Source organism: Morus notabilis, unplaced genomic scaffold, assembly GCF_000414095.1.
Source record: "Morus notabilis unplaced genomic scaffold, ASM41409v2 Scaffold511, whole genome shotgun sequence".
NCBI lineage: Eukaryota > Viridiplantae > Streptophyta > Magnoliopsida > Rosales > Moraceae > Morus > Morus notabilis.
The window spans coordinates 440,674-461,782 of record NW_010366479.1 but is presented as its reverse complement, the minus strand read 5'-3'; the positions used below and the strand labels follow the sequence as shown (position 1 = coordinate 461,782).

Here is a 21,109-nt window from a genome sequence, read left to right as displayed (position 1 = left end):
CCACACACACGTCTTTGTGGATTCTAGGAATTGATGTGGAAGACATTGGTTTTCTAAACACAAAGATTGGAGCAAGGACTGTTCGTGGTCAAAGAACTCAAGTTATCATCCGAGTCGGCTTCCAGGTATTTTTCCTGATTGAGTTCTTGATATATATAAGTTAATGAGATTAATTTATTCGTGCATAAATTAATATAATCTATAGAGTATCTCAAAAGTTTTATGAAAATTTTTGTTATACACAATCCGCCTCTTCCCCGCACCACCGCGCTTCCGCATCCGGATTCGATCCGGAGACCAACAATTCTTAGGTTAGGCAACTTTTGAACATTTCGCAGTGAGCCAGGCATCGGTTTAAACGGTATAAACCATTTTCTAAATATCCAGAACATATATCGGAACAATTCTGAAAGATGTAGACTAGATTATTATTAAAGGTAATTGTTCAAATAATTTAGAATTAGAAATTAAATTTCTCTTTATGCTTGGAGGGAAATAAACATTGTTCACAACAAGGTATTTCGAAAATTGAAGTCTAACTTCTCCCACTACTTTTGCCAATATCCTCGCGGTATTCCCACTTTCATCGTGTAGTCCCTGACGGTAAGTTCTTTGTAAGAACTAATATTTTGCAAAGAAAACCAAAAACATGATTAGTTGCTCCCGAATCAACTATCCAGGACGTAGAATTAGTAAATCTTATTTACTTTGATTCTTTTTCTTTGTTTTGGTGGAAACAATTTCCATTTAAGGGCTAAAACTTAATAAAGAAAACAAACATGATTAGTTATTCCTGAATCAACTATTCAGGATAAGGAATCATCCTTTTACAAAACATGTTTTTAAAACTAGCAAATCATATTTGCTTGAGTTCCTTTCTTTATTTCGGGAAACAATTTCTTTGCAAGAACTAAGACTTAATAAAGAAAACAAACATGAGCAGCAACTCCCGAATCTACTATCCAGGAATAAAGAATCACCCTTTTTACTAAACATGTTTTAGAACTAGCAAATCATATTTGCTTAATTCTTTTCCTTTATTTTGTTGGAAACGATTTCCTTTTGTCTTTTACTCAGGGCTCTTACAATATTTAGCCAACCCTTTTATTTTATGGATTTCCAGATACGGTATCTGATGACTGCATTATCTCATAAGCTGTCTCCATGCCTTCATACTTCTTGTGAATTACCATGCACAACCTTAGCTAATAGTTAGCTACAGTGGTTTTGTTAGGGACAGGAGGACAATCTTTCATTTGAGACAAAATTATATTCATCACATGAATGTAAGTTGTTCATGTTACTTTACCACTTTGCATAGTTTATCTCTAGTCAGTATTTCAGTTTCATGTAGTGAGATTTTAAGATTTGTCATATTGCTGAAAATAAGTAGAATATTCATCTAATCAATTTATGTACATGAATATCAAAACATGTGAATTTAGGCACAATTAAATATGATGCATGATGCACATGAAAAAATACATAAATCATGTTTTAATTTTATGTGCCAACGATAATCCAATTTACCACAAATAAAGTGTACCTTTGGGTAGTCAAATTATTTGCAAATTGAACCGAGACTCCTCTCAGTTAATAAACATACTCAAAATATCTCATATTTTCATATTTATTAACTACCGTTATTTTAGTCAAAATATAACTAACAAACTTTGATTATATCTTCATGAGTGTAAACCACCGTTTTAGATCCCATAGACTTAACTCCAGATTGCTACCTTTGGGTAGTCAATTCAAAAATACATCCTGAAATCTTATCTCTAGGAAGCCAACCTTGTTATTGATCCAGCAAGAACACTCTCCTTTGGGAGTGCGATTCAATGTCGCCGCAAAGCCCCTCTCCGGATCTCACGGTGTTGCGCTAACGGTGGAGACTAGTGGGTTGTATTGTCATACAACCCTATCCCACTCATTATTTTACAAATATGTATTTTGTTTGAAAAACATCTCAAGGTTTTCAAATCGAAAAATAAACAATTTATTTTTCAGATATGTGAAATTCCAAAATTTAACTCTTAATTTTAATTTCCCATGTAACATTATTTTGCAAATTAATTTTGCAACTTAAATCAATTTAATCATATTAAATCGATTTTAGCGCATAGTTCTTATTTTATTTTATTTTTCTAAAACCCTTTTATAATAAATAAAATAAATAATAATAAATACACGTGTATATATGGCATGTTATAAAACATATGAGTAGGCACATTATATCTATATGGCATGTTATATGCATTGACATATAATATATAATTATCAACATAAAATATAAATATATGCAATCGGCTATTGAGATGGATTTGACCGGGTCCCATGAAAATTATAAATAACAACCAAATCGAATAAATAAATAATTACAATAATTATTTTCTTCCGTTTCATCAACGGATTTTTGATTCTTAAACTCTTCATTCTTTAGTTTCGTTCTTCATCTTCGGGTCAGATTTCACCTTCTTCGGGGTCCGAAACTCTTCCGGGTCCGTTGGCATGCATTACGAGGGTTTCAGAAAAACCTCGGGTCCATTCGGGGTCCAATTCCTGAATCTGGCCGCGCGCTGTGCGCGCCCGCGCGGTCTGACCGCGTGGACTGTCCACGCATTGGGGCGCGCACTGGTCGCGCGCGCTGGTCGCACGCTATGCGCACGCGCTGGTCGCGCGCTATGCGCGCGCGCTGGGGCTCACCCTGGCCTTCTTTCTGGGCGATTTTTGGAAAAATTTATGGGCAGACTTGGGTTGTTTATGGGCATCTTCAAAGCTTCAAACTTGATCTTCCAGGCCTCTTTTTGATTCAAAATCAAAATCCTAATTCTACCCAAAACCTAGAGTTACAATAATTCTAATCCCGAATTAAATTACAAATAATTTAATTTGAACGAATTTAATGCGATCCATGTAACCATATAATTAACGACCAAATCCATCATCCATACATTCATCATCATGAATCAAATATAAACATCCATAAATGCAAGTGCCTACGCACCACATACATACATAATTAATTTTTTATTATCAAATAATCAGAGCATAAATTAATATCGTCTATAGACCGCTCTGATACCAATTGTTGGTCTCCGAATCGAATTCGGATGCGGAAGCGTGGTACGGGGAGGCGGATCGTGTATAAAAAAAATTTTCATAAAATCTTTGAGATACTCTATAGATTATATTAATTTATGCACAAATAAATTAATCTCATTAATTCATTTATTAAGAACTCAATTAGGAAAAATACCTGGAGGCCGACTCGGATGATAACTTGAGTTCTTTGACCTCGAACAATCCTTGCTCCAAAGCTTTGTGTTTAGAAAACTAATGTCTTTCACGTCAATTCCTAGAATCCACGAAGACGTGTGTGTAGACACACATGAGACAAAACGGATTACAATAAACACTAGAATTTCCACAAACACCAACGCATGCACGATGTGAAATTTTTAGAGAAAAATGTTTCCTTCCTTCTATAGAGAAATTTCGGCCACCTCTAAAATTAGGGTAAAAATCCATTCCGAAAATTGTCTCTCATTCTCTTATTTATAGAGTAGAAGTCAAACTTCTAGAAGGAATCCAATCTCTATCTCCAAGATAAAGCTTGTCAATTATCTCCTATTTGAATTTTGAACAAAATATCCTCTTTTCCTCTATTCCTTATGGCCGGCCATTCTAGGGGATTTTCATCCCTGTGTGGTGCCAATTTGCAAATAGGGAAGGAAGAGAAAAATCATCCTTTATCCTGTAGTCCAATTTTGACTCAAATTTAAATTCCAATTTAAGTCAAACTTAAATTAATTTGAATTCTAAATTGAACAACTTATCAAATAAGTTTAAATGGATAAATATGGATGTGTTCAAATTTAATAATTAATTCTCAATTGATTATTTTTCGAGTGTTTAATTTTAGAATTCCGTAATTCTAAAATTCCCATTTTGCCCTCTGTGTCTGGTAAAATTACTAGGACGACGCGGGGACTAATGGACCTATAATCCCGAGCTCCAATAAAATTAATAATTAACTAAACACTTTAATTAATTAATTAATTCTATTAATTCCAATAGTTACTCCACTATAAACTTGGAATTGCACTCTCAAAATTATAAACATAAATTACTTCTAAACTGTGAAGTGTCCATTTGATATAGTCATTGCATATTGATCAATCCTCCATAAATAATTCATAATTAGAGCAAGGTAAAATCCGTTAACCTCCCTAATTACTTCTTTCTCCTTGAGTACCATTGATTCTCTAATGGACAGTGATTCATTAAACACATTCATGAATCGGAGCTCCTACTGGTCCAAGTACCGAATCAACTCTCAAGATAATTATTTATCTACTTCTTTCTTAAGAAGGAATGGATTCCATCTCGTGTAATAATATTCCCGGCTACTCACTTCATCATGTCTCCAAAATACAAGGAATAGGATTCAGGATCTCAGAATCCGTACCGAGTAAATCAAAAGACACAAATCCATAAATAGGAGTCTGTTAATAACTCAGGATTAAGACCATCTTATATATGTCCATCGGTAGACTCAATTAGAATTTCTATACTTAACGGAATTATTATAAATTCATATTGTGTCTGTGTCCTTGTTCCACATAATCTTATTATTAGAAATTCTATACTTAGTGAAGCTCTTTTCACTTTTTCTCTTTCTCGTGTGTTCTTACTCTCATTTCTCTACTTTTACTTCATTAGCTTTGCGTTTGCGTGAAGTTAGGCTTGTTAGCATAGCTCGGGAGTGCTAACGCCGCACGGTCACTTTGTAAGAAAAAAAGGTCCGTGACACTAGGCTCCTATATCTCTCCTGGCACCAATAACTCGTATTGGTTATCAAATTCTAGGCAGTTTGCATTTGGGTTTTACCAACAAGGCAATGGTTTTGCAGTTGGAATCTGGTTTGAGAAAACAAAGGAGAAAACAGTTGTTTGGACCGCAAACCGGGATGACTCGCCTCTGCCGCGAGATGTTATATTGCTTTTGAGTGATGATGGAAGGCTCGTTGTGCAAGATAAACAAGGGAAACAGTTAACCATTTCTAATGCCTCTCAGCCTGCGGCCTCAGCTTCCATGCTCGATTCAGGCAACTTCGTTCTCTACGACTCAAACTCTACGATCATATGGCAGAGTTTTGGTTCTCCAACGGATACCCTTTTGCCGGGCAACCGCTGATGACTTCACACAAGCTTGTTTCGAGCGTGTCGAAGAGGAATCACTCCAGTGGAAGATTTCAGCTCATCATGCAAGATGATGGGAATCTGGTGCAGTACCCAGTATTAAGCTTTGGACTCTTACCTACTCATGCTTACTGGACTACACAAACTGATAAGCAAGGAGACAATATAACTCTGAATCTGGATCAAAATGGGCGGCTGTACCTTCTTAACGATACTGGCTTTACTATAAGGACTATTAGTAATGCTGGTCAAAGCCTCGGTAAGAATGTTACATATCGTATGACAATAGACGTAGATGGAATATTAACATTGTATTCCCATAATTTGGTTCAGAACAGCAGCTCGAGTGGGTGTCAACAACGAACAAGTGTGATCCTACTGGCTTGTGCGGTTTGAATTCATATTGCAATTTTGATGGTCAAAATGCTCATTGTGTGTGCCTTCCTGGGTTTGATTTCATTGATCAGTACGAAAAGAGTTTGGGATGTGTCAAGAATTCAAGCACAGATGGATGCGAAAAAAAAAATGGTGATACAATTTCTCTTGAGGAATTGAATGGGACTTCGTGGGATGAAAGCTCATATTCGGTTGTCTCATTGGACAACAAGACTGCTTGTGGAGAAGAATGCTTGAGAGACTGTAACTGCCAAATTGCTTTGTTTCAGAACCAGCAATGCAGCAAACAGCGGATTCCACTGAGATTTGGGAAACCAACTCAGGGAAACAGCTTGCTGACGACTTTTGTCAAAGTGAAAAACAGGAGTTCAGAGACAACAACAATCGTAAGCAAAAGAAAAAATGAACAAGTTCGAATGGGAATTCTTATCGGCAGCATTGTTGTTTCAAGTTTTGGGCTTATTGCTTTAGCAATCTCAGGTGCTCTCATATACAGATTTCGCATTTGGAGTTACAGAAAGATTGAAAATCGGGGGCACGACAAACTTCTTGAAGATGTTGCTCTTCGACCCTACACGTATGCTGAGCTAGAAAAGGCAACAAATGGCTTCACAGATCGAGTGGGAAAAGGAGCTTTCGGGACAGTTTTCAAGGGGCTACTCGTATCAAACAGTGGCAGGAAAATTGTAGCCATCAAGAGACTAGAGAAGGTGATTGCCGACGGTGAAAGAGAATTCAGAAACGAGATGAAAGTAATAGGCAAAACCCATCACAAAAACCTTGTTAAACTTCTTGGTTACTGGCATGAAGGTACAAACAGGCTACTGGTGTATGAGTATATGGAAAATGGTTCTTTAGCAGATTTTCTTTTTCGATCCGAGACAAAACCAACTTGGGAAGAAAGAGCTGGAATAGCTCTGAATATAGCTCGAGGCATACTCTATTTGCACGAGGAGTGCGAGACACAGATAATTCACTGCGACATCAAACCAGAAAACATACTAATGGATGAACAAAACTGTGCAAAGATAGCGGATTTCGGGCTGGCCAAGCTGCTGATGCCTGACCAAAGTAGAACATACACTGGTTTCAGAGGAACAAGAGGGTACGTCGCGCCAGAGTGGCACAGAAACATGCCTATAACAGTGAAAGCCGATGTGTACAGCTTTGGCATTGTGCTATTTGAGATTATATGCTGCAGGAGTGTGGATATGGATGTTCCCGAGGATAAAGTAGTTCTGGCCAATTGGGTTTATGACTGCTTTTTGGACGGTGAATTAGATAAGCTCGTTGAAGATGAAGATTTGGAGGAGAATGAATTGCAGAAGATGATTAAGTTAGGACTCTGGTGCATACAGGAAGAGCCGTTTGTTCGCCCTTCGATGAAGAAAGTTTGTCTGATGTTGGAAGGGACTATAGAGATTCCACCACCACCAAATCCTACTTCATCTGTTAGTATTGTTCAGATTGATTAAGCATTTATTTTCCCCGCAAATTTTGATAATTCATGTGTAATTGAATACTATCACTTACTACCAACGTTTAGCAGCCCAAACCAGTATCGTCCACATCTAAGAACTCTGTCGAGTCTTTTTCTTTTTTTTTTTCTTTTTGTTTCCTGTCTTTCCTTTTTCATTGTGTTGATTGATTTAAGAGCAAGTTGTATCATGATTCTGTTCTTGCAGATTTCGCCATTCAAAGTTTTATATTCCTGCACTTTTATAAACAAATAGAAATAGCAATTTCATGCTAGCTTAACTTAAACTAGAGTTCTCAATTTGGTCTCAAGCGGAGGCCAAAGCATGACCTGAAACATAAATTGAATAATAATTAACGTTTTCTTTGGTGTAATTGGTTATAAGAATCGATTAATTGATTTCACTGGCTTAACAGCATATGTAAATGGTTCTCTAGTCTTACTCATATAACTTCATGCTCTTAGTAATTTGCTTTCTCAGTGCTTTCTGACGACCTTTCTTTTGTTTTGTTTTTATGAACAGTTTTCTAACTCTCTCATGACATGGGAGATGACCATGCTATCTATCTAGTTGGAGGAAATATGCAGCGGAGGGTCATGAGTCATGACTATGCTAAAAATAAATAAATAAAACAAAACAAAACAAAAAAAAAGAAAGAAAGAAAGTGATATTTACCTTTTTGTACTCTGTGTTTTAAGTTACTCAAAAACTATACCTTTAATTTTTAATCTCATCAAATATATAACCTCAAATTAGATACCTTTCCATACAACATTGAGTTGATCTTAAAGATACTCAAAATACATTCAAGTAGAAAAATTTTAAAAAAAGAATAAAAATAAAAAACTAATAGAAAAACGTTAAACTTACAGTTTTGATCTAAAAAATGTGCAAAATACACTTGGAAAATTGGTTTTTTGTGTTTTTTTAAATGTTTTTCTGTTTTTTTTGAAAGTTTTATTTTCTCTTTTTATCAAGGAGAATTTGGTGATTTTAAAGGTTAAAATCAATTGTTGACATAGATAAGATATAGATTTGTGTATTAAATCTAATTTAAATGTATACATTTCTTGAGATAAAAAACAAAGATGGAAATGAGAATTTTTTTAGAATTGTGTTGAGGTTGTTAAAATTGCATTTTGTTATTTACCTTAGAGCATCTCTAAGAGAATTCTCTAAATTTTAACTAAGTTAGAAATATATTTTAGCTAATAATTTTTTAGTGTCTAAATACTCTAAATTTTAGTTAGACCAAGTGTTATACACACTAACAAACAATATTACACCGAATATTGAAAAAAGTTTGTCGTATTGGACTAGGTGCCGCATATGGACAGAGTTTTACGCTCATATATATAAATATATTTGAGGTGGAGTTTATATAGTACATAACAGAAATTCGTCAATACTTTTCGAAAAAAAAAAAAAAAAATCGACAATATGGTAATGTTGGACTTGTGATTTGTGAATTTATGAGCAAATTTTGGTTTTCAAAACCTTCAGGTTTCAGCCACTTAATATTTTATGGAGTCATTTGCCAGCCAATTTAGACTCTTCATCCATTTTCAGTAGAAGAACGATCAAAAGAAATGTTCAAATTAGAATTCTTTCTTAAACAGCAATAAAATATTCGGTCAGTTATTACTACTGTCTAATAAAGCTTTCTTTTCCTCAGGAATTATGATTGAAATTTTCTTAGCCTCTGCTTAATTTTTCTTTTTTAAACAAAATAAAGAGTTTGAACATCGACTGGCAATAGGAAGACTTTGCAACTCTTTTAGTATTCTTTATACAAAATATGACTCTGTAGAAAAAAAATACAAAACACGATCTTTGAATGATTATTCTTTTTAATATTATGTTTTTGGTCGATGAAAGTTGTAACTAAATAGCTTTCATCTACTTTTTCTTTTCTTTTTTTTTCAACTTTTTTTTAAATGTGATTGATGTAGAAATCTATATTATTAAACTAATTGTAAAGAGTTAATGGGAAAAAAATACATGATTAGAAGGGTTTCATCAAATCTATATAAGAAATTATTTTTTAACATATTGTTTTATCTTACTATAATTTTGATAAGATCTAACGGTTAAAAACAAATATTTACGGTATAAGCCTATAAGGCATTACGGTAGAAAGACCAAAGGGAAAATGAATCTTGACCAAAGGGAAAGATATTTTGGAACATCTAGTGAGTCAACTTGCATTCCTCCCCAATTGAGTCGTTCAAAGTTCAAACCAAACCCCAAAGTCTAAGTCGTTCCATTTGAACTTTGAGATGTTTATGGCAAGTCTTCGATGGGGTTAGTTAAAGACATAACTTAAATTGCTTTGGCATATGTTAAAGTATTGTTCTTTTCATTCTATAAGCAATTAGACATTACCACATAACCATCTAGAAAGCAGCCATTGCCCCTTTTTTTTCAATTTCTTTTGGTAGTGATCGATTTGTCTTGACAAAGTCGATCAAAATGAGGACTTAATGACTTTGGACTGAAAATAGTTTTAACAAAACATTGACTGAGGTGTTTATAATTGATACTTAAAGCAAACAAATTCAGCTTCAAATTAAAACACGGTCTAGAACTCATAATGGCAATTATTCTCTTGTTCTTTTTGCTATTAACCAAGTTCTCAAAAACAAATTCTCAACAACAGAATAACCAAATAAGCCTAGGCTCTTCTCTGTCTGCTGGTACCAATAACTCATTTTGGTTATCAGATTCTGGCAAGTTTGCTTTTGGGTTCTATCAAGCAAGCAATGGTTCTTTTTCTGTTGGTATTTGGTTTGAGAAAATAAAGGAGAAAACAGTCATATGGACATGGAACCGAGATGATAAGCCGCAACCACGTGAGACGACATTGCTTTTGAGTGGTGACGGAAGACTCGTTTTGCGTGACGCGCAAGGCATGGAAATACTCGTATATTCCAATACCTCTCAGCCTGCTACTTCAGCTTCCATGTTAGATTCAGGCAATTTTGTCCTCTACAGTTTAGATTCTAAGATTATATGGCAGAGCTTTGACTATCCAACAGATACCCTTTTGCCGGAACAACGCCTAGAGGCCGGAGAACAGCTCGTCTCAAGCGTGTCCACAACAAATCACTCTTCTGGAAGATTCCAGCTTAGAATGCAAAGAGATGGGAATCTGGTGCAGTACCCAACAGACAGTCCTATCTTGTCATTTTACTCTTATTGGGCATCGGATACGTATGACAAAGGCAACGGAGTAAGCCTGAATCTCGATATTAATGGCCAGGTATATCTGCTCAATTCCACTGGGTTCAATGTAAAAACAATTTTTGCTGGTGAGAACAATCTCAGTGACAATGTTGTATATCGTCTGACTATCGATGTAGATGGAATATTAAGATTGTACTCTCATAGTTTGGTTCAGAACAGCAGCTGGGTTGTCGAGTGGTATTCAGTCGAAAGTAAGTGCACTCCTCTTGGACTTTGCGGCTTGAATTCCTATTGCGTTCTTGGCGATGATGAAGAACCTAATTGTGAATGTCTTCCTGGTTTTGATCTCATCGATCAGCGCCAGGGAAGTTTAGGCTGCAAGAGAAATTTAAGCACATCTTGCACAAGTAAGAATCAGAACACACTTTCTGTTGCAGAGTTGGATGGATTTATCTGGGAAAACAATTCGTATTCGATGGTGTCAGCGATGAGCAAGAATGCTTGCAAAGAGGAGTGCTTGAGGGACTACAATTGCCAGGTTGCCTTGTTTAGGAACCAGCAGTGCAACAAACTAATGTCTCCCCTGAATTACGCAAAACTTCCAGAAAATGGCTTTGCGACGACCATAATAAAAGTGTGCAATGGAAGTTCTGGGACAAGTACAACAATACTAAGCAAGGGAAGAAATGGACAGGTTAAAAAAGCAATCCTAATAAGCAGCCTTTCAGTTTCGAGTTTTGGAGTAATTGTTTTAGCAATTTTTGTTACACTAACATACAGACTTCGTATTCGGGAATACAAAATGATTGCAAATCAAAGGCACGTCGAATTTCTTGAAGACGTTACTCTTCAACCATATACCTTTGCCGAGCTAGAAAAGGCAACGAATGGTTTCACAGATCAAGTGGGAAAAGGAGCTTTCGGAACTGTTTTCAAAGGTGTACTCATATCAAACAATTGTAGGAAAGTTGTAGCCATCAAGAGACTGGAGAAAGTGATCGCGGATGGAGAAAGAGAATTCAGGAACGAGATGAAAGTAATAGGCAAAACACATCACAGAAACCTTGTTAAACTTCTTGGCTACTGCCATGAAGAAACAAACAGGCTTTTGGTCTACAAGTACGTGGAAAACGGTTCTCTAGCAGATTTCCTCTTCGGGAATGAGACAAAGCCAACTTGGGAGGAAAGAGTTAGAATAGCTCTGAATATCGCTCGAGGCATACACTATTTGCACGAAGAGTGTGAAACACAGATCATTCACTGCGACATCAAGCCCGAAAACATACTAATGGACGAACAAAACCGTGCAAAAATCGCGGATTTTGGTCTGTCAAAGCTTCTAATACCTGACCAAACCAGAACTTACACTGGTTTCAGAGGAACAAGAGGGTATGTAGCACCCGAGTGGCACAGAAACATGCCAATAACAGTGAAAGCCGATGTGTACAGCTTCGGAATTGTGTTGTTGGAGATCATATGCTGCAGAAGGAGTGTTGATATGGATGTTCCCGAGGACAAAGTAGTTCTTGCCAACTGGGTTTATGACTGCTTCTTGGATGGTGAATTAGATAAGCTTGTTGAAGATGAAGATGTGGAGGAGAATGAACTGCAGAAGATGATTAAGTTAGGACTTTGGTGCATACAGGAAGAGCCGTCTGTCCGTCCTTCGATGAAGAAAGTTTGTTTGATGTTGGAAGGGACAATAGAGATTCCAACACCACCAAGTCCTACTTCTTCTGTTAGTAATGTTCAGATTGATTGAACATATTTTTTTTTCTTCACATGTTTTAATAAAGTGCACAGTATTTATAGTATCAAATTTTGTAAATGTTTAGTAGCCTAAACAAAGATTTGTTTCGTCCAATAACTGATTGTTGACATCCACTAAAGTTTTCTGATTGTTTACTCCATATTTTCGTCAATCGTTTTCTTTACTTTTTAACTCCTCTTGTTCTGTTGAACTCGGTGCCGATTAGCTTAAACTAGTTGAAACAGAGGAACTCTCGAGTCATGAGCCCTTTTAAGGGAACATGCAGCAAATAACATATTCCATACACATGGTTGAACTAAATAGCATATTTTTTAAATCATATGCATGTTTGAAATTTTGCCCAGACTTTCATTTTAAACTTCTTGGCTACTCAGCCGAGATGTCGCCGGCGAAGAAACCCGACCAGATCGCGAACAAATCCGGCCGAATCGCGAACAAATCTGACCAGGTCTTCGTCTCTGGCGCCGCAGGGTGGAAAGGAGGCTTTAGAGATCGGAACCAAATCTCGCCGATTTTGCGAACTAGATGCCAGCAGTTAATCTCGCGACTCCAGCTACGTAGACAACCTCGCAATCACCGTGAGTCGTCGTTCTTCACCGATCGCTTCTTAGTTTCCGAAACAAATTCGGGTTTGGAAGCATAAAAACTAAGATCGGGTCCGAATAAAAAATTTTATAAAACTTTCTATAGAATATATTAATTTATAATGAATAAATTAATTTAATTAATTTAGTATAAGAATTATATTTTACGATCGATTAGGTAGATAATTTAAAGTTTTTTATCACGAGCAATCTAAGTGCTCTAGTTCCTCACTCCAATTCCTCAAACTATCACGAGACTTCCTCGTCAATTCATGTATTTTTAATGAGATTATGTGTGTAGGTACACTTAAAAATATAATAAACATTGGCCAATACAACTTGTATTGTACAAGGGAAGGGAAGGAGAGCAAAAAATTTATGCTCTCTAATTTTTTACAGTCTCATATTTATAAAGTGCCTCACATACACCTATGACAAAATTTTCTTTATCACATAAGAAAAAAATTTTAGAATAATTAGAGATAGTTTCCGTTTGAATTTTAAAATATTTTCCTCTTTTCTTTTTCCTTCTAAAATTCGGCCATCTCAAGGAATCTCTCCATATGGTTGGCGCCATAAGAAGAAAAGGAAAGGAGAAAATTTTCCTTTATCCATTTTTCATTTTTAGCTCAAATTCAAATTCTAATCAAAATTAAACTTTCTTTAAATTTAAATTTTAATTGGACAACTTTTCAAACAAGTAAAAGGATAATTTAGAGAGCAAACAACTTAATCCTCTTAGGATTCAACCAGTGCCACACGCCCCTGCACCCAGTGACTGGGCGCGTGGCCTATGTGGTCACACCACATTGTGCTTTTCAAAAATTAAATTAAATAATAATATTATGCTATAATAATGTATTTTTGAGTTTTTAATAATGTTTAAAACTTAAAAATATCAAATTATGTTGTAATTTACTATTTTTAAAAAATATGATATAATTTACTAATTATGTTATTTCTTTCTTTATCTCCTTTTTTAACACTATGTGGCAGTGACGGCTCAAGCAAATGTGGGAACATTAAAAGGGGCCCATATATTAAAGTGTAGTAAATAACATATTTTTAAAACTAAATTAAGTAAATAGTAAATTTTACAATTATTTAAAATAAATAGTAATTTACTTGATAAATAAATCATTTACCGCGTAAATAGTTAATTTACATTTAGTAAAAATATTTTTTCACATAATTTATGATTGATAAAAAGAATTTTTTTATATAAATAAAGATTTTTTTACTACGTAAGTTATTTTTTACTAGTCGTAATGAATTATTTATCGTGTAAATGATTCATTTACCACGTAAAGTACTATTTACTTCAAATAAATTTAAAATATACTATTTACTTAATTTAGTTTCAAAAATCTGTCATGTATTACATTTTCTCATAAATTTACTTAAATTATATATTCTTGCCTTTTGCAATGAAAATGATTAATTAAATCTTTATACGTTTTAGTAGATATATTTTTTATAGCTTATGTTTAAATCAAAAACAAAATAATTACTAGTAAACCAGCAACAACAAAAAAAAACTACAAATAAAATAGCTATTCTGAAATTTAAACAATAATAATCAATAAATTGACAAAAAAAAAGAAGTAAGAAATAAAGATATAAATCAGGAAGCAGTTGATTTGGTTTTTTTTATTTTTTATTTTTTCACTTATTGTTATTGTTATGCGTACAAGAGAGCTGATCCATTCATATGCTTCTAGAGATGTTTGTAGACATTTGAAATTGAGATATCGATTTTTAAGAAAAATTAATCAAAATTCTTAATGCATACTAAAGGGAAAAAAAAATCTTAACTATTGAGAGAGGGGCATGTTTATAGTTTACTGATTCAAGTTTTTAATTTAAATTTAATTTAAATTTAATTTATTATAATAAAATTTAAATTTTAAACTCAAATTGATGAAGGTCTCGTTCATTTTGCCGATTTGAATTTAGAATTCGAGTTTTACTACAGTAAAAAGCTCTCAGAAACAGTCACATCAAACTTTTTTGCTACAGTAAAAAGTTCTCATACAAAATCACATCTCAACTCGAATTACAAACTCGAATCAGCGAAGTGAACGGGCGAAATGAATAGCATTTATGCGATAGTTCTTTCTATTACACTTCCCAAGAAAACTCAACTCGACTCAACTTAACTCAACTCCCTACGAACTCATTCTGAAACTCGAGATCAGAAACTCCGTACGCAGTAGTACGTTTCTTTTCGGAAATTTAACAAACGGAAATCCAAAAGCCAAAGCAGAGACCAAAAGGAAAAAAAAAAAAAATTAGGGTTAGGGTTTCGCTACCGAATCCTGATCGCGCCATTTCGATCTTTCTTTGTGAAATTAGGTTTATTCTCTTAATTAGTTTCGTTTTTGCTTCTTTTCGCTCCAATTCCTCGGTTTCTTTCTCTTAAAGATGGACCTTTTTTTTTTTCTGCAGAAGGTTAAACCATGGCGGACGGTTTTTGGAATCGGCAGCAGCCTCTGCTCCACCCCGGTGGAATCCTTAAGCGGCCTCGTACGGAGTACGGTAATCCCCGTTCTATTTTTCAAACCCTTTGATTCGCGTAATTACTTTTTCGATTTTGATTTCGAATCCATTTCCATTAATGCCAAATATTAATCTCGAATTGTTTCCTAACTTGATCATGTGAAAGCAGAAATTTGATTACATTCCGTTGGTTTGTTATAATAAGAAGATGCCAAACCTAATGCTAATCCAATACTCATTCAGAGTGTCTTAAAAGGGACATCTTGTAATTATTTTGAGACTGGAAAAAGCTTGTTAACACGGAGTAATGTACATGCTGTTTGTTTCGCGAGTTTGAACCGCATTTCAAACATTTTTACTGCAGTTTTTTCTCTCACAGAAATGTGAATTTCTGTTCAAATTTATAAACCTAACGGGCTTTTTCAATTGCTTTGTGGTGTTAGGGTGGTCGTAGCTCTTTCTTTCTTATGGACCATCAGACCATGGTTGATAAGTTTGTGTTCTATTGTGTTAGGAGCTAATAAAGTTTTAGTGATGTTTGGAATGTTTCCTTCCCTTATCCATTTTGTCATTTACATGTGGTTGAATACTGTTAGTTCTCTTGCTCAAGATGATTCTTTTTCTTATCATACATTAGAATCTTTACAATGGAAACATGACAATAACGTCAAGCACCATAAATATGTCGGTTTGTTGATAGAAATATGCTACTTCCTAAGTCTTTGCTCAAGTCTCTTTCCTCTTAGCTTGACTGCTTATATGGCCTTTCAAGTCATGGAGTAAAAGATTTTATTTATTTGTTTATTTCGAGAAAGTTTACAGTAGATTTACTTCGTTCTTTTTGGTTTTGCATTTCTTTTCCTTTCTTTTTCAATCGTTCTTATGTTTTCTGTATTGGAATCTTTATTTAACTGCTCATATTTTAATCATATTTTATTACAATATAATTACATCATGTGTAATCTTAGAAAATCCAACTTGGTCCTGATCAAGTTGTTCCCACTAAGCAGATGTGCACACACGGAGACTCAGAGATTCTTAGCTAATTACAGTGGAACACAGCCAGTTTAAACATCTTTTTGCCCCTTCTGTTCCTACTATTCCTAACTTCTTTTCTCTTGTACAAAAAGTTATCCAGACCATGACATGCATTGTGTTTCTGTCCAATGTTAGTATGCAATGAGCTTACTTCAAAAGTGTTTGAATGAACTGATTAAAATTTAGGCTCAACAAAATTGGATTATCAGTGCGCTAGGATATGTCTTTGTCAAATAAATTGGACTACGAGAAAGGTGCAAAAGCCTAGATTCTTAGCTTGTTGTTGTGATAATTTGTTTCAATGCTACCTGATGATATGAATTTGAAGGAAATATATTTCCTGGATCACTACTCCTGATGCTAAGATTTGTTTGTGTTTCTCTATAATCCACTTATCAAAGACATTAGGCTAGCATCGTATCTTTCTATTTTAACAAAGCTGTTTGACTGCAGTTCTGTGTTTATTCGAATTCATATGTGGACTTAGAAGCCACCATATCAGTCGTACACATAAATATGCCTAGGATTTTTTGAAATGCATGGTACTAAGCTGCTGACATGCTGTGTGAAAATTATGTTATGAAGCATAGAAACACACTGGTAGCATGCCTTTCCTGCCTCTCTGAGGTAATGTTACTGGGAATATATCACAACCCTGAAAATTCAAGGGGAGTGGTCTATTATAAATTTTCCCTCTTTTATATAATGATGCTGGATATACTAAGGTTGAGTTTGAGAGATTGAGTTGTGATTATTCATTTTTATACATATATACCGGTTATTATATTGGAGCAAATCTTACCAAAGATTTTTTCTCAAAAAGGAATATATTTTCAGAGTCATTATGTTAAAAGGGTAAACTAAATATTTCAAAGTAAGGTAATAGGAGAACTATTGACCAAGGTTATGCGTGATGATTCTTAAGATTTTGCTACTTCAAAAAGTATATGTACTCTTTTATAGACATAATTTATTTTTACTCAATAATTTCATTATTGTTGTGTCAATTTATAGTATCTTTGATGTTCTCATAAGGTCCAGTTATTGCCTTTACCATCTTTGCACCATGTTCAGCCACAATTATGTTGTACTCTTGAAAAAGTGTAATTATGTTAGCTTTCCCATTTTTATCCCATCTTTTATGATGAATTTGCTATTGCATGGTAAATGCTTGTGTTTTGCCCACATCATGTGGATTTAGCTGAATCACTATAATACCTCCCTATCTTGCTTTCCTGCCAATTAGGCAGGAGGAGATCTATTCCTGGTTTGTTCTACCCCATTTTATGGTTTCGATACAATTTTCCTTCATGTTTAGCTGCGATCATAACTAGTATTCAATATTTTTGCAGATCTCTCCACTTCTGGGCAGCCTTCAGGTCATGAGATGCATAATTATTTCCGACGTGGTGATGAGCACGATGGTCCTAGGGCAGTAAAGGACACAAAAACAATTGGATCAGCTTATGACCGTTATCTCCAGAGTTCGGTAACCACTTGAGCCTTTTAAACTGTGCTTATTTATGTTTGTGCTTGCAGCGTGCACCTACCTGTTTGCATACTAAATCAATTATTCTTGTTGCTTATAAAGCAAATTTCGTCGTTAAATCCTGGAGAAGCTAGTGCACTTGGTGGTGTCGGAATAGCAGGAAGGGCTTTTGTTGGTGGAATGCCTGGTCTTCCAACAACTGATCATGCTGTTATGGGTCGTCATGGAGCAATTGTTCCTGATTTAGCACGAAATGGTCGAAGTACTAGTTTTGAAGATCACCTCCCGATCGATCCACGGGCTAGGCCAGGACGTGAAATAGCTCCTTTACCTCCAGATGCTTCGAGCACTTTATATGTTGAAGGACTTCCTCCTGACTGCTCAAGAAGGGAAGTAGCTCGTATCCTTTTGGACATGGTTATGCTACTAAAGCTTTATATATCATTACTTTCAATCTTATCTTAATCTTAATCTAGTTTGATTTAGTTGCTCCGGTTCCTTAATTTTAATTTAGATATTTTCCGCCCTTTTGTCGGATATAAAGAAGCGAGACTTGTGAGCAAAGAGTCAAGACATGTAAGTATATGTTGGATCGAATAAAAAGCTTCTTCTGTGGATCCCATCAAGCTTAGGCTGACTTCGTCGCTCCATCAGTAGGTTGACTTATTTACAGATGATTGATACTGATACTCTGATTGATTCATAATGCAGCGTGGTGGGGATCCTATCATCCTTTGTTTTGTGGATTTTGCAAACCCAGCTTGTGCGGCAACTGCTATGAATGCCTTGCAAGGTATTTGTCTTTCTCCCTCTCTCTTTCTCACTCACACACACACACACAATTACAACAGGACAATATTGAGCTTTTTTTATTGGGTTGAAAACTAAATGAGGGTTAGCTTTATCTGCTGTGCACTTTTTTTGAGTACCAAATGTTATTAGTACTATCCCATGCCTTAAGCCACTGTCCACGTGTTGCCGTTTTAAATACTGGGAGGTGCTGATTTTGTCATTGGGTTACACACAGGTTATAGGGTAGATGAACACATTTCAGAATCAAGTTATTTGAGGCTGCAGTTTTCGCGGTTCCCAGGTCCAAGGTCTAACGCTGGGCCACGCAGGAAGAGATGAACAAACTTGAGGTAGTGAGAGATATTGTTGCGGATCACCATTTCTTGATACACATTTTTATGTATCCTCCCTTTTAGGAGTTTCATAGAACATCCTACCCAAAATATATTTCATCTGTCCAATCCTGGGCTCAACTCAGGGCAAACACTTGAAATGTTCATGTTGTATCTAGGGCTTGCGGTGAAGAAATTTAGTAGTTATAACAAATTATAGTTAATGCCTTTGTGGCCATTTCCATGTTAGATCATGTTCATGAAGAAGTTTTGTATTCCAGCTCCCATCCCCACCCACAATTAATGTGTTCTGCAATTTGACTTTATCTAATTTGCATTCCCAAGTTTTCGGGGAGAAAAGTACATGGTTTGTTTTGGTTTTTTGCATGCCTATTATTTATACCATTTTAAATAATTGAGTGTTATTTTGACTTTTTATTTTTGCTTTATTAATTGAATAGTAATTATTTATTTTTGAGTGGAGTGGGTTTTCTGGTGTTTTCCCTATGTTTATGTATTGAAAAGGCCCCCTTTAAAAAGTTTGCTTAAGGCCCCAAATAACCCTGAGCAGGTCCTGTATGCGTAAGAGTATTTTATTTGATTTGTACGTTGTAGATCAAGTTGTTAAAATTGTTAAATGGTTGAAAAAATTTATTCTGTAGGTATGGCAAAAATAATGTCATCCCAATGTAGACTTTCTGAAAATAGAAAAGGAGAAAAAAAAAATTGTGTTTTAGAAACCTTTCAGGTATTAGATGACTATGCAAGAGTGATTTCATTTGGTTATTGATGCACCTTTTTCTTTCGACAAAAATATTTAGGAGTACCATCGATCGGTGCAAAGAATCAAAGGTCTTGTGCATTTTTTCGATTAGAGTTTAGAATTCGAGTTTTGTTACAATAAAAACTTTTAAAAACAGTTAAATTTAATTTTTTTATTACAGTAAAAAACTCTCACATAACGTTATATATTAACTCGAATTAAAAATTTAAATCAGTGAACTAAACGGCCTTAAAATTAATAGAAGAAAGGCTGTACAGTATTATATTCAGCATCACCAATACATTTATTTATTTATTTATTACTTATTTTAATTTTTGTGGGTAGTCATAGTCCACAAGTGCGTGCTTAGAAGAAATATTTCCATTTTTCTTGTTTGGCGTTAAAACTGCCTTTTAGCTTCCTTAAAAGACTCACAAGTAAAATGAAACCTTATCTGTGGGGGCTAATACTACTCTATTAGTGGACATTAATTTTTAAGTGGACGTTTAGTTTATATATTCAGAATTATTCTCATTTTACGTGTGTTTTCTGTGAGAGAGCAACACTATTAGAGAATTATGAATCATGATTTAAAATTATGGACGAATAGAAGAACAAACATCCTCTAAGTTTCTCAACTGTTCATACGGGCTTTGGACTTTTTCCCTGTTAAATTGTTGGTTTTGTCAACTAGTATCAATTTGCCAAAGTGACCTTTTAGATGTGTATGGTTTTGAAAGGTCATGAGTGAGAAGAGTAGAGAGCTTTGGTAGGTGAGTTGGCTTTGGCTACGTAGAGTCGACGACAAAGGAGTTTTTTTTTTTTTTGGGATAAATAGTCGACCTCAAAGTCTAAGTCATTACTCTCTTCTTCTGCTCAGAGTTGCACCAATCTTTGGAGTGAAAAGACAAAGGAGAGTTATTATAGTGCCCCACTTCTTTAAATATCCTTGGGGAATTGACAGGGTTTGAAATTGGATAAATATGGAGAACTTTTCAATGTCAAAACTCTGTATTAGAAATATTCATGTGATTCAAAAGAGTTTAAACAATTCAACCAGGGAAAATTACACCGACACCAAAATCTTACACCTAAAAAATTACGGAGACACTCTTGATCAAAATAGTTTACACCAACATTTCCCGTGTTTCTAGTAAAGACACAGACATCCTCTATATTTTTATTTTTATTTTTTTGGGTAGAAAACGTCTCTCGACATCCTCTATATTAGTTAAAGCTAAAGGACAAAATGGATTTAATTTGAGTGTTAATTTTTTTCTAAAATAGTGAAAAACGTCTCTCGAAAACTCTCAGTTGTACGTATATAGGGCTGAAAATGATGATCTTAACCTTTATTTAGACAGTACAATGTCTCGTTCAATTCGTTAATTTAAATTTTTAATTTGAATTAAGATATGATTTTATGTGAGAATTTTTAATTATAGTAAAAAAAAATTAGATGTGACTTTTTGTGAGAACTTTTAACTGTAATAAAAATAGAATTAAAAATTCAAATCAGTAAAATAAACGAGATCTAAATGTGGTTAATATTCTTTCTACATTCACAACCATAACTT

At 34.8% G+C, this 21,109-nt stretch overlaps 2 protein-coding genes and 1 pseudogene across 2 annotated transcripts; all 3 read left to right on the top strand.

Annotated features, from left to right (window-relative positions):
* LOC21400877 overlaps positions 1-7,075 on the top strand; it is a 21,412-nt pseudogene extending 14,337 nt beyond the window's left edge.
* Positions 7,076-9,671: 2,596 nt separating this feature from the next.
* LOC21400876 (G-type lectin S-receptor-like serine/threonine-protein kinase LECRK3) lies at positions 9,672-12,059 on the top strand. The gene has a single exon (XM_010110358.2). It carries the CDS (start codon positions 9,672-9,674, stop codon positions 12,024-12,026), a length of 2,355 nt encoding a protein of 784 aa, XP_010108660.1. The 3' UTR covers positions 12,027-12,059.
* Positions 12,060-14,777: 2,718 nt separating this feature from the next.
* LOC21400874 (RNA-binding protein 2) lies at positions 14,778-19,136 on the top strand. Its single transcript, XM_010110356.2, has 7 exons — positions 14,778-14,974; positions 15,068-15,157; positions 17,509-17,645; positions 17,748-18,045; positions 18,160-18,221; positions 18,357-18,438; positions 18,673-19,136. The coding sequence occupies exons 2-7, from the start codon at positions 15,079-15,081 to the stop codon at positions 18,774-18,776; spliced, it is 762 nt and encodes a 253-aa protein (XP_010108658.1). The 5' UTR covers positions 14,778-14,974; positions 15,068-15,078; the 3' UTR covers positions 18,777-19,136.
* Positions 19,137-21,109: the final 1,973 nt, after the last annotated feature.

What these genes read in the sequence shown, in the direction of transcription:
- LOC21400876 (XM_010110358.2), top strand. Translation starts at nt 9,672, where the DNA reads ATGGCAATTATTCTCTTGTTCTTTTTGCTATTAACCAAGTTCTCAAAA.
- LOC21400874 (XM_010110356.2), top strand. Translation starts at nt 15,079, where the DNA reads ATGGCGGACGGTTTTTGGAATCGGCAGCAGCCTCTGCTCCACCCCGGT. An exon ending in ACCGTTATCTCCAGAGTTCG is followed by an intron (nt 17,646 to 17,747) that starts GTAACCACTTGA and finishes TTGCTTATAAAG; the next exon opens with CAAATTTCGTCGTTAAATCC. An exon ending in TGAGCAAAGAGTCAAGACAT is followed by an intron (nt 18,222 to 18,356) that starts GTAAGTATATGT and finishes TTCATAATGCAG; the next exon opens with CGTGGTGGGGATCCTATCAT.